A 12926-nucleotide genomic window follows, 5' to 3' on the forward strand; every position below is an offset into this window, starting at 1 on the left:
AAAAAAAAAAAAAAAAAAGCCCACAAGTTTGAGACTGCAGTGAGCTATAATCACGCCACTACACTCCAGCCTGGGCAACAGAGTGAGACCCGTCTCAAAAAAAAAAAATCTTACAGAAAATTGTAATTTTGCCTGTAGTTATCAGGATAGCAATTAGCAGGGTAGCAATAAATCTAAAACTTTGGACAAATGCCATCAGTTTCTTCCACCAATGCCTTGGCCATGCCAAAGAAGCAGAAGTGTTGGATTATATAGATGGAGAGGGAGCAGCAAAAGGAGGAAAGGATGGAAAGGACACAGGTGACTCCAAGCTGGCTCTACCAACCATGAGGAATGGAAGAAAGTTTGGGACAGGTACCATCACTGAGCACCTACTACATGCTAACCTCCTGGTTCTATGCTTTTTATCTCATTTAAACCTTATAATTAGCCTATGAAGGAAGATATTAGTGTCTCTTTTTTTTTGAGATGGAGTCTCGCTCTTGTCACGCAGGCTGGAATGCAGTGGCACGACCTTAGCTCACTGTAACCTCTGCTTCCTGGGTTCAAGCGATTCTCCTGACTCAGCCTTCCGAGTAGCTGGGACTACAGGCATGCATCACCACACCCAGCTAATTTTTGTATTTCTAGTAGAGACGGGGTTTCGCCATATTGGCCAGGCTGGTCTCCAACTCCTGACCTCAAATGATCCGTCCACCTTGGCCTCCCAAAGTGCTGGGATTACAGACGTGAGCCACCACGCTCGGCCACTGTCTGTTTTATAGACGAGAAGATGGAGGCCTAGAGTTGGTAAATCTGTGGTACCTCCGGGTTCCATAGTTTGACCCTCTGCATCAATAGTCCATTGTTTTATTGTTTTTTAATCGTTTATACATCTGGGCATGAGTAAGGGTGAGTGGGCTAGTGGTTGGCTGGGGAGGAACTGAATGACAGTAGAAAGTTATCCAGAAGCAAAACTGCCACATTCAGGTGATGTGTGATGCAGGCTGCATGCGTGACTGTGCCTGACACTGTTCTGCTTCAGTGAACAGGTGTGTTTCATCATTAAACTGATTGAAATAAAGGTAAAGATCGTTGAAAATATAATTTTTAAATAAATATTTTAGACCATATTCCATGAGAAATCCAGAATTGGGTGCCAAAAAAACAATCTATAATTATACATGACCTCCTTCCAGGGACTCTTTATACCAAGGTTATGTTCTATATCATTTCAGACTCTTGCCTCTTTATGTTTAAAGCAAAATATATAAATCTGCAGCGAATTCATAAAATGGCAACATTCTTTTGGACAGGGCATAGCCTTTGACAATGTTTTAAGAACACAAATGACAGGTCGAGTATGTGGGACCTATTAAAATGTATGACTCTGACTTTTCTGTCTTCCAGAGCTGAAAAGGTGTTATGATATTAATTAAATGAATCATATTCTTCACTTTTTTCATTAGATTCTCTCTAGGAATAATTCATCACCATAGAAATGTATTGAGTGTGTCATCCAGAAAAAGTCTAAAATTTTACTTTATGTTTTTAATTTTGCTGTTCTATTATTTTCTGTGGTTTTTGGCTATGACAATGCTTTAACACTTGGAATAGTTTAAGTTTTGCTTACTAATGGCTTGATATACACTGAAAATAGCAGTGTTTCCCAGTTTGACTTCAGAATGAGCTATAGCAGGAGGAAGTGGTTACAATTGTTGAATTGGATCTGGAGCCTTCTTCTGATACATTTTACTAGGTGTTTCTTAGCCTGCTGAAGAATTTTCCTTTGCTTAGTGAACCCATTTGACGTTACTTTTTCCCTTAGGAAAACTCTCCCATTAATTAAGTTTTATCATAGGTACTTTTTGTTTGTTATCCACATTAGCAAAAGAAATAACTCCTCCCACCCAAAGAATGGCAGATTGGTGTGACATGGTTATGCAGTAAACCAAAGAGTAAATGATTTTGTCTAATTCTTTGTGGTGTTACCTTCTCTGTCTTTGTTTTAATTCCTTTAAGAGGCAACTAGAGAGCCAGTAGATACTACATACAATATTTCCTCTACTTTGAATTTTAAAGATTGCATATTATATTGCAGTTCCTGAGATAATTTCATATTAACTGAAAATAGCATTGGACAATACTTTCCTATGGCTGAATTTTTTTTTTTTTAATGTCTTCAACCTTGTGGTATCTTCTCACAATTAGGAAAGTATATTCCTTAAGAGCTGGAAGTGTTGTAGCTTCCTCCCTGTTCTTCAGCCTTGCCCTCCTCTGCTTCAGAATCTGTGTTTCTAACCTAGCTGCCCTCAAGACTCTCTCTTTGGTTCATTCTCCTAAAAAGCCCCTTCCTGCCCTTCTTCTACAGAGTTCTATATGTTAAATCTTCATTTGTATGATTGCATAATTTTTGATCCACTCAGCCGTCAGCCTGTTTGAATATTGGAAACAGTTATGGTTTGGGTTGGTTTTTTTGTTTTTTGTGTTTTGGTTTTTTTTTTTTTTTTAATCATCCAGAAATGCTTTGGAGCCTCTATCTCGTTTCCTTAAGTCATGCTGTTTTCATTATCCCTAGCTGAGATTTTTTTCCCCCACTAATACTTATAGCAAGGATTAAATGGTTAAGGAAGGAATGACTTTTAAACTCAACAGTCAACAATTTGGAGTTTCCTTATTTGTAGAGAAAACAGAATATGTGGTATAGTTGATTCAAACATATTCCTGCTAGAATAAATCCATCAAGTTGTAGATTTTTTTATTCCATTGTACTTGGTGTGTCCTTAATAGTCGTTTGCTTCCCAGTGAATTGTTTTTCTTTCCAGAACCTATGTCAGAGGAAATTTACTAGAAGTTACCAGAAGTGATTATGTAAAGAATACTGTCATACAAAGTCTCTTAAAGTGAACATTGAAAAATCAATCTGTATAAAACACTGATTTAGGTCTTAGGGACTTTCAAGGAAGTAAACCTAGCCCTTACTTTCCAGAACTTTAAAATCTCCAAAGCTGGTCGGGTGTAGTAGCTCACACCTGTAATCCCAGCACTTTGGGAGGCCAAGGCAGGAGGATGGCATGAGTCCAGGAATTTGAGACCAACCTGGACAACATGGCAAAAAATGTTAAACATGTGGCATTGAGGCCGGGCACAGTGGCTCACGCCTGTATTCCCAGCACTTTGGGAGGCCGAGAGAGGTGGATCATTTGAGGTCAGGAGTTTGAGACCAGCCCAGCCAACATGGTGAAGCCCCATCTTTACTAAAAATACGAAAAGTAGCCGGGTGGTAGTGGCGCAGACCTGTAATCCCAGCTACTCGGGAGGCTGAGGCAGGAGAATCGCTTGAGCCTGGGAGGCAGAGGTTGCAGTGAGCCTAGATTGTACCACTACATTGCAGTGTGGGCAACAGAGTGAGACCCTGTCTCAAAAAAAAAAAAACAAAAAAAAAGAGGCTTTGAAATCTTTATCCAGGTAAAAGGCAATCATAGGCAGAATGAGATAACCACAGTAATAACGAAAAACGTTCTAATTTGAAAGTCAGGCACAAGTGCAGTTTGAAATCTGATTGTTACTAAATGAATTTAGTCTATCCTTAAAACTATTTCTCATGTCTACCCGTGTTATTGGAAGAAACAATAGCATTCTAGCATCCCAGTATCATTCTAGCATTGAGTTGAAATGTTGCCATCCTAGGAGAAGACATGGGTTCTTATGGATAAATGATTTAGCCTTCAGCCAGCTTTAGCAGTATTTGGGAGCAGTGTACAGACATGCACCAGATCCCACCTTTCCTCTGTGAAATGCTGCAGTGCTATATGGTGCTTTGAAAACGTGCCCCGCTGGAGCGCTTTGGGAAAAAAACGCCTGGTTCAAAGTTTCATTGATTATAGTCTTGTAAAGCAACTGATTGCCTCTACCATTTATTTTAAGAAAGTTTCCCAACAAAATAGCCCTCCATTTGCCTCTGTAGTGAACTATGCGGACAAGGACATTAAATGACTGTGCATTAAAAGTTAAATCCGTTCTCACTTCCTGCCCGTTTGTGTTTCAGGCATCCTGACAAAAACAAAGATCCTGGAGCAGAAGACAAGTTCATTCAAATCAGTAAGGCTTATGAGGTATCGTGTCCAGCTTTGTGATGCATCCATTAGCTCTTATAAAATATGCCTTAGGAGGTGATGAGTTTTGTAAAGTTCTCAGAAAGGTCATGTTCCGCATGCCCTTGACCCAGCTTCTAGATTATAATAGAACAGGCTGGGCGCTGTGGCTCATGCCTGTAATCCCAGCACTTTGGGAGGCTGAAGCGGGCAGATCACGAGGTCAGGAGTTTGAGACCAGCCTGACCAACATGCTGAAACCCCGTCTCTACTAAAAATACAAAAAAAATTAGCCGGGCATGGTGGTGAGCACCTGTAATCCCAGCTACTCAGGAGGCTGAGGCAAGAGAATCACTTGAACCCGGGAGGCAGAGGTTGCAGTGAGCAGAGATCGAGCCACTACACTCCAGCCTGGGTGACAGAGGGAGACTCTGTCTCAAAATAAAATAAAATAAAAAAAAAATAGAACTTATTTGGCCACATGCAGTATATCGAAACAAGTGCCTGAACACTTGAGCTCTTTGAAAAACTGGCCTATTTTAAAGGTTTTAACTAGAATTATAGAATTACCCTGAGTATGTCTGTATATGTCTCTATTGCCTTCTTAGAAATTTACGTTAAATATACCAAATTGCCTATATTTATTAAAGTGGCACAAGGTAACAAATACATTTAAACACAAGATTTTCAGTAATTTTCCAACATGTCAGCTTAAGTAGATTGGTCTAGAATATGCATAAAAGAGAATTCAGTGGCTTTCTGATTTGTGTAGGGAATGCCCTTCAGCAGACAGTGCTTAGCTCATGGAATAACTTATCATCATCCTAAAACAGATCCCTGAATTTTAGACTTCAAAGTTATTTTGTAAAACAATGTCAACTAACAGACAAGGCACTAGACTACAGCCACATTTTTGGTGTTCATAGCTTTTCTTATCTTAGTTTGAATTAGTCCAACTCACGAGGTATGACCAGGTCAATTTTCTTGTCATTGAGCCCTGGTGATCAACATTATGTTATGTTTTATTTGTTTTGCTGAAGTGTTTAATGTTGTGGTAGTTTGAAATCTTTAATGCCAAGATGAGCATGAGTATCTAAACTGAAATATTTTAGTCTTGAATGTTCCTTAATGTTTCTCTAGTGGAAGAAGAGTTTCTCGTTCTTTTGAATGACTGCATTTAGAATATCTAATCGGCTGAACCCGGTGGCTGCTCATGCCCTGTAATCCCAGCACTTGGGGAGGCTGAGGCATGCAGATCACTTAAGCTCAGGAATTCAGGACCAGCCTAGACAACATGGCGAAAAATACAAAAATTAGCCGGGTGTGGTGGCGTATGCTGATGGTCCTAGCTACTCAGGAGGCTGAGTTGAAAGGTTGACCCTGGGAGGTGGAGGCTATAGTGAGCTGTGATCACGCCACTTCACTCCAGCCTGGGTGCCAGAGTGAGACCCTGTCTCAAAAAGAAAAAGAATATCTAATTATGTCATAATCTTTTTTCTTAAGAGACAGTCTCTCTCTGTCACCCAGGCTGGAGTACAGTGGTGCGATCACAGCTCACTGCAGCCTTGAACTCCTGGGCTCAAGCAGTCTCCCACCCACCTCACCCTCCCAAGTAGCTAGGACTGTAGGCACGCGGGCATCACCATGCCGGGCCGATTTTTTTTTTTTTTTTTTTTTTGTAGCAAAGTCTTGCTATGTGGCCCAGGCTGGTCTTGAACTCCTGGCTTCAAGGGATCCTCCAAACCTTGACCTCCCATAATCGTGTCATAATTTTTGCATTTCTTTTCTTTTTTATTTATTTATTTATTTTTTTTTTTTTTTGAGATGGAGTTTTGCTCTTGTTGCCTAGGCTGGAGTGCAGTGGCACCATCTCGGCTCACCTCAACCTCCGCCTCCTGGGTTCAAGCAATTCTCCTACCTCAGCCTCCCGAGTAGCTGGGTTTACAGGCATGCGCCACCACTCCCGGCTAAATTTTCGTATTTTTAGTAGAGACGGGGTTTCTCCATGTTGACCAGACTGATCTCGAACTCCTGACCTCAGGTGATCCACCCGCCTCGGCCTCCCAAAGTGCTGGGATTACAGGCGTGATCCACCGCGCCTGGCTGCATTTATTTTCTTCCTATGTCTTTCAAGCTGCTTACAAAAAAAGTCTTGTGGATGAACCTCTTGTTGTTGTTTAGATTTCTTTTTCCTTCCTTTGTAGATTCTTTCGAATGAAGAAAAGAGATCAAATTATGATCAATATGGAGACGCTGGAGAAAACCAGGGCTACCAGAAGCAGCAACAGCAGCGAGAGTATCGTTTCCGCCATTTCCATGAAAATTTTTATTTTGATGAATCCTTTTTTCACTTCCCTTTTAATTCTGAACGGCGGGACTCAATTGACGAAAAGTATTTATTGCACTTTTCACATTATGTGAATGAAGTGGTTCCAGATAGCTTTAAGAAACCCTACCTCATCAAGATCACCTCCGATTGGTGCTTTAGCTGCATTCATATCGAGCCTGTGTGGAAAGAAGTCGTTCAAGAACTGGAAGAATTGGGTAAGATAATTTTATTCATTTAAAGATATTTGTATAGATGACTTTTTTTTTTCCAAGATGGAGTCGGCTCTGTTGCCCAGGCTGGAGTGCAGTGGTGTGATCTCAGCTCACTGCAACCTCCACCTCCCAGGTTCAAGTGATTCTCCTGCCTTAACCTCCCGAGTAGTTGGGATTACAGGCACTCACCATCACGCCCAGCTAGTTTTTGTATTTTTAGTAGAGACAGGGTTTCGCCATGTTGGCCAGGCTGGTTTCGAACTCCTGACCTCAAGTGATCCGCCTGCCTCAGCCTCCCAAAGTGCTGGGATTACAGGTGTGAGCCACCATGCCCGGCCCCAAAGCAAATTTTTTAAATCGCCTATTCTATAAACCCTTTTTAAAAATCTTTCTTAAATGTATTAGTCTGCTTTCTTCAACTCTGTGACTCTGAAGCACCAATTTTTTTATTTATTGTGAGGTGAGCCTTGAAGGGGATTGGAAGTCAGCTAAGGAATCTTCAGTCACACACTGGTAAAAACCAGTGTGTAAAAGCATCCAATGTTTAAAGAGAAGTGCGCTGTGGAAGAGGGCCCAGAATTAGCACCATCCCTGACCTTAAGCTCACCATTTGGTTGAAGAGAAAATATATACACAGAGAATTAACACCGACCTCAACATTTGCAAGTACGGAATAATGTTTTGCTGAAGGAGTAGACAAAGATGACAAAAAATCCTTCTGTATTTTCTGACACCTTGCCCATGAAACAGATGCGTTCATTTGAAACTTTTTTCTCAGTCAACTTTCATGTTCCAATTACTGTATTAGACACTTAAGGATATATAATAATAATAATTTTTATTGAACGTTTCAGTTCCCTTGCATTGTGGTAAATGCTTTCTGTGCATTATTTTTGTCCCCAAAGCAACTCAATAAAGGAGAGACTATTATTATCCCTATTTTACGGGTGAGGGAACTAAGGCATTGAAGGTTAAGGAACTAATTCATTGTTATACTACCCGTAAGCATCAGTATTGGGTTGGACCCAGGAGTCTGATTGTCTTCAACACTGCGCTGTACTGCTTCAGAAATAAGTAAATCATGTCCTTGTGCCCAGGAAACTCAAATAAGAAACATACCTCAATCATCTCTGCACATTTAGTGCTTACTGGAAGGTGCAGGCAGAGCTGTCAGCATGGTCTGGAGGTTGAGCATCTTGAAATCAAATATCGTTTTAGGGAAACCCGATTTGGATAATCAGGCAGTGATTACCTGGGTTTGGCAATTTATTCACCATGACATCCTGTTTAAAAAGAGAAACTGCTGGGCACGGTAGCTCATGCCTGTAATCCCAGCACTTTGGGAGGACGAGGCAGGTGGATCACGAGGTCAGGAGTTTGAGATCAGCCTAGCCAACATGGTGAAACCCCATCTCTACTAAAAATACAAAAATTAGCCAGGAGTAGTGGCAGGTACCTGTAGTCCCAGCTACTCCGGAGGCTGAGGCAGGAGAATCGCTTGAACCCGGGAGGCAGAGGTTGCAGTGAGCCGAGATCGCACCACTGCACTCCAGCCTGGGTGACAGAGCGAGACTCTGTCTCAAGAAAAAAAATTAAAAAAAGAAAGACTAATTCCTGGCTGGGCACAGTGGCTCATGCCTGTAATCCCAGCACTTTAGGAGGCCGACACAGGTGGATCACCTGAGGTCAGTAGTTCAAGAACAACCTGGCCTAAATGGTGAAATTCTGTCTCTAGTAAAAATACAAAATTAGCCGGACGTGGTGGCACGTGCCTATAATCCCAGCTACTCGGGAGGCTGAGGCAGGAGAATCACTTGAACCCTGGAGTTGGAAGTTGCAGCGAGCCGAGATCACACTATTGCATTCCAGCCTGGGCCATGAGTGAAATTCCATCTTTTAAAAAAAAAAAAAAAGAGTAATTCCTATCTTTCAAGGATTTCTAAGTATGTAAGAGTCTCATACTGTCTATAAAAAAGGTCAGCCTAAATAGTGGTGAAAATATGCATTTTTCCGCTTTAGCTGTGTGTTCTTGATTTTGTTTCAGTTCAGATTATTTTGCATCTTGTGGTTAGTGTACCAGCCGGTTTGTATTTAGCCACATTTGAGTGGCACATTCTTCCAGTTGGGTCTGTGCCTATTCAGAGGTGGAGAGAAAATAAATGTGTATATGCAGCTGGGGGGGAAAAAGAACTTCCCTAAAGGATGTGATATGTGTTTAGGATTGCGTAGTGAGAGCTCTTTGGCATCTCAAATTATGGGTGTGACAGATGTTTACTAGTGCATGGAAGACCCTCTGACAGCGTCAGTATAGTATTTTTAATTTCCCAGGGTATGAAAATTAGCCAGAAGCATCAATTATATAAAAATCAAATAATGTTTCTGAAATAAGTCACATAGGCTTTGCTTTTTTTTTTTTTTTTTTCTTTTAAGAGACGTCATTCTTTTGCCCAGGCCAGGGTGTAATGGCACAATCATGGCTCACTGCAACCTCAACCTCGTGGGCTTAAGCAATCCTGCTGCTTCCAACTCCAAGTAGCTGAGATTAGAGGTGCACGCCACTGCACCTGTCTTTAAATATCTTTTCAGGAAGAAAAATACTACAAATTGGCCAGGCATGGTGGCTCACACCTGTAATCCCAGCACTTCGATAGGCTGAGGTGCGCAGATCACTTGAGGTCAGGAGTTTGAGACCAGCCTGGCCAACATGGTGAAATTCTGTCTCTGCTGAAAATACACAAATTAGCCAGGTGTGGTGGCACATGCCTGTAATCTCAGCTACTCGGAAGGCTGAAGTGGGAGAATTGCTTAACCCAGGAAGTGGAGGTTGCAGTGAGCCGAGATCGAGTCACTGCACTCCAGCCTGGACAACAGAGCAAAACTCTGTCTCAAAAAATAAAATAAAATAAAGCAGCTGGGCATGTTGCCTCACGCCTGTAATCCCAGCAATTTGGGAAGCCAAGGCAGGTGGATCACCTGAGGTCAGGAGTTCGAGACCAGCCTGACCAATATGGTGAAACCCTGTCTCTACTAAAAATACAAAAGTTAACTGGGCATAGTGGTGTGTGCCTATAATCCTAGCTACTGGGGAGGCTGAGACAGGAGAATTGCTTGAACCAGGGAGGCAAAGGTTGCAGTGACTCGAGATCACACCACTGCACTCTGTCCTGGGTGACAGAATGAGACTCCATCTCAAAAAAAAAAGAAAAGAAAAAACCACAAATTTGAAACACCAAATATTTATCATTCTTTATTCTATTCCTCTAGCCACAGCCTCCCAAGTAGCTAGGACTAGAGGCACACACCGCCATGCCCAGCTAACTTTTTTTTAGACTCATCATGTTAATCGTCACAGATCCCAGAGCCAGACCTCCTGGGTTCAAATCCCATGACTGTCACTTGCCAACTGTGTCACCCTGGACAAGTTACTTCACCTCTGCATGTCTCGGTTTCCTTATAGGTGAAATAGAGATGGTAAAGATTGGTCTTAAACTCCGGGAGACAGGAAAGAGATGGTAAAGGTTGGTCTTAAACTCCAGGAGACAGGAAAGTGATGGTGAAGGCTGGTCTTAAACTCCGGGAGACAGGAAAGAAATGGTGAAGGCTGGTCTTAAACTGGTCACAAGCGATCCTCCCGCCTCAGCCTCCCAAAGCACTGGTATTACAGGCATGAACCACTGTGCCCAGCCAACTTTTCAGTTTCTAATTCAGGTTTCTGTGTGCGCTCGGTCTGGTAGAAGGTATACTGAATGGCACAGTTACTAGAAAGGCATACTTCCCAGGATCAGTTCATAAATTGGCGTTCAATCTATATAGCAATCCCTGGTAAGGTCATTTAGGGTGAGTCAGTCTCTGAGAAATTGATCCCTGTAATGTTCAGAACCTGGGGCAGAAGTGGTCACTGGAGGCAGTAAGAAGTCCAGGCTTTGTGGTCAGCTGGAACTAAATTCAGATCCTGGTTCCGCTGCACACAAACCATGATGCCTCACCCTCCCCCAGCTTCAGTTTCCTCAGCCATAAAGATAGCAATACTTACCTTGCAGAGTGGTTGTGAGTACGAAAAGTATGATGTATATAAAGCCCGAGATGTGATAAAGAAGGCACTCAAGAAATGATAATCCCTCCCTCGGGCCTTTGTCTTATAGCCACTTGACCTCCCTAGGTGATGTCTCTTCTGTCTTTATGAATGACCAAATCTCCCAGTGTATATGCCTGCTTTATTCTTTTTCTTTCTTCTGCTCATATAATTCTCTGTGCACTTCCATTTATTGACATTGTTCCATAGTTATTTTTAATGACTGCAGTGTGATATAGTGTACTGTACTTGGCTCTAGAGAAGAATCCAGTTTGGATTCTTGTTCTGCAATTTTGTCAGCTCTGCAACCTGGGATAAGTCACTTTACCTCTCTGAACCTCTCTCTGTATCTGTAAAATGAGGGAAATGGACTATACAATGCCTAAGGCTCCTCCTTTCCTGCCCTTGAGAAACTGCAACAGTCACGGTCAGGTAGCCTACAGAGAGCTTGGTTTAGTCTGCGTAGCAATTTGAAAACATTAAGTTTGGGATCCCTGCCATTTACTGAGCAATTTCATTTTAGGAATTTACTAATTAGAAAATAAGCACACAGGAGCACAAAAATGTGTGTACAAAGATGTACTAGGATGCCTGTCAACTTTCCTTATAATGTTAAGAATTAGGCTAAAAGCAACTTTTAATATTGTGCTTTGTAGTAAGAAATGTATGTATATTTTAGTGTTTGTTCCCAGTTCCCTGCACAGATCTCCTAAAACCCTTGAGATTGCCTGATCAGTAGGGGTGCTAAGAGAATCTTTTGCTCTCATATTTGATCTTTGACTCTGATTCCTGACATGGAGCTCCTAATCCTTGGAATTTCCTGCAGGATGGGAGCATCTTTTGTTCTACTGAGGCGACTCTTAGTGGGCCCCTGTGTGGGAGCTGGTCACCAGAAAGACCAAACCATGATTAGAAGTTTTGAAAGTTTCACCCTCGTCCTCCATAAAGAGGAGAGGGCCTGGAGATTGAGTTAATAATTGATCACGCCCGCATGATGAAGCCTTCATAAAAATCCCTGAACTCTGGCTCGGTTTCCTGGGGGGTGGGCTCAGCCTACACCACCTCCCCTCAGCTGAGCCTACAGTAGAGGGCCCAGGCATCCTCCCCCATGGGAGAGGCGTTTGAGTAAGGAGCCTCGCCTGGGGTGTCCTAGCCTCACATTTACTGGGCAAAAAAATGAACATACACACGCATATATATATATATAAAAAATCCCTAATCCCTGCAGTACTGGGTTTGAGAGTTCCCAGGAGGCTGAACACATGGAGGTGCCTGGAAAGTGGCGAGCCCTGGGAGGGCAGGTTGCTCCCACCCTTCCATATACCTTACCATGTGCCTCTCTTCCTTTTGGCTGATCATCTGTCTCCTTTGTAATATCCCTTATACCTAATGAGTAACCATAAGGAATGTTCCCCTGAGTTCTGTGAGCAACTCGAGCAAATTAGTTGAACCCAAGGAGGGTCGTGGGACCCTTTGATTTCTAGCCAGTTGGTCAGAAGTACAGGACACAACCTGGGACTTCTGGCGTCTGAAGTGGGAGCAGTCTTACGGGACTGAACCCTTGACCTGCGGGGCCTGACGCTGTCTCTGGGTAGATAGTGTCAGAACTGAGTTGATACTCAGTTGGTGTCTGCTGGAGAACTTGTGGAGAACCCCCACCCTCACAGCATGTGGTGTCAACAGGGAAGCATTGAGTTGGGCATAGTGGCACGTGCCTGGAATCCCAGCTACTCAGGTGGCTGAGGCAGGAAGATCGCTTGAGCCCAGGAGTTTGAGACCAGCCTGGGCAACATAGTCTGACCCCATCTCTTAAACAATGAGTGTCAGGGACAGCATTGTGTCAAGTGTGAGTAGGAAAAACAGTTTGGTTTTTCCTCTCTCACAACTTCAATGTGCAACAATAAAGAATGAATTAAATAGATTAATGGCTCAGTTTCAGTGAGCTCCTACTATGTGCCAGGCTCTGGGTTAAATAGATTAATGGCCCAGTTTCAGTGAGCTCCTTCTTATTAAGTGCCAGGCTATGGTCTGGTGCTGGGGATACATCAGTGGACTACACAGGGATCCCTAGCTTCATGAGGCATACATTCTAGAAGGGGAGACAGACAATAAACAATTGACAGAAGGTAAGTGGGTGGTACTTTAGAAGATGGTAAACACTGCAGAAGAAGTGAAAGTGAGCAGGTTGTGTGTGGACGCTGAGTGTGGGGAGTACCGTTTTAAATATGGTGCCAAGGTAG

At 42.7% G+C, this 12926-nt stretch overlaps 1 protein-coding gene and 1 non-coding gene across 5 annotated transcripts in view; both read left to right on the forward strand.

The window, feature by feature from the left end:
• Positions 1–12926, forward strand: part of DNAJC16 (DnaJ heat shock protein family (Hsp40) member C16) — a 52548-nt gene that overhangs the window by 3834 nt on the left and 35788 nt on the right. For all 4 annotated transcript variants that reach the window (XM_025357050.1, XM_025357035.1, XM_025357056.1 and 1 more), the window contains 2 exons: positions 4028–4094; positions 6278–6617. In XM_025357050.1, the coding sequence (XP_025212835.1) occupies positions 4028–4094; positions 6278–6617 (407 nt within the window). The remainder of the gene's footprint in view (positions 1–4027; positions 4095–6277; positions 6618–12926) is intronic.
• On the forward strand, positions 11710–11849 carry LOC112616274. Its single transcript, XR_003117607.1, has one exon.

Source organism: Theropithecus gelada, chromosome 1, assembly GCF_003255815.1.
Source record: "Theropithecus gelada isolate Dixy chromosome 1, Tgel_1.0, whole genome shotgun sequence".
Classification (NCBI taxonomy): Eukaryota; Metazoa; Chordata; class Mammalia; order Primates; family Cercopithecidae; genus Theropithecus; species Theropithecus gelada.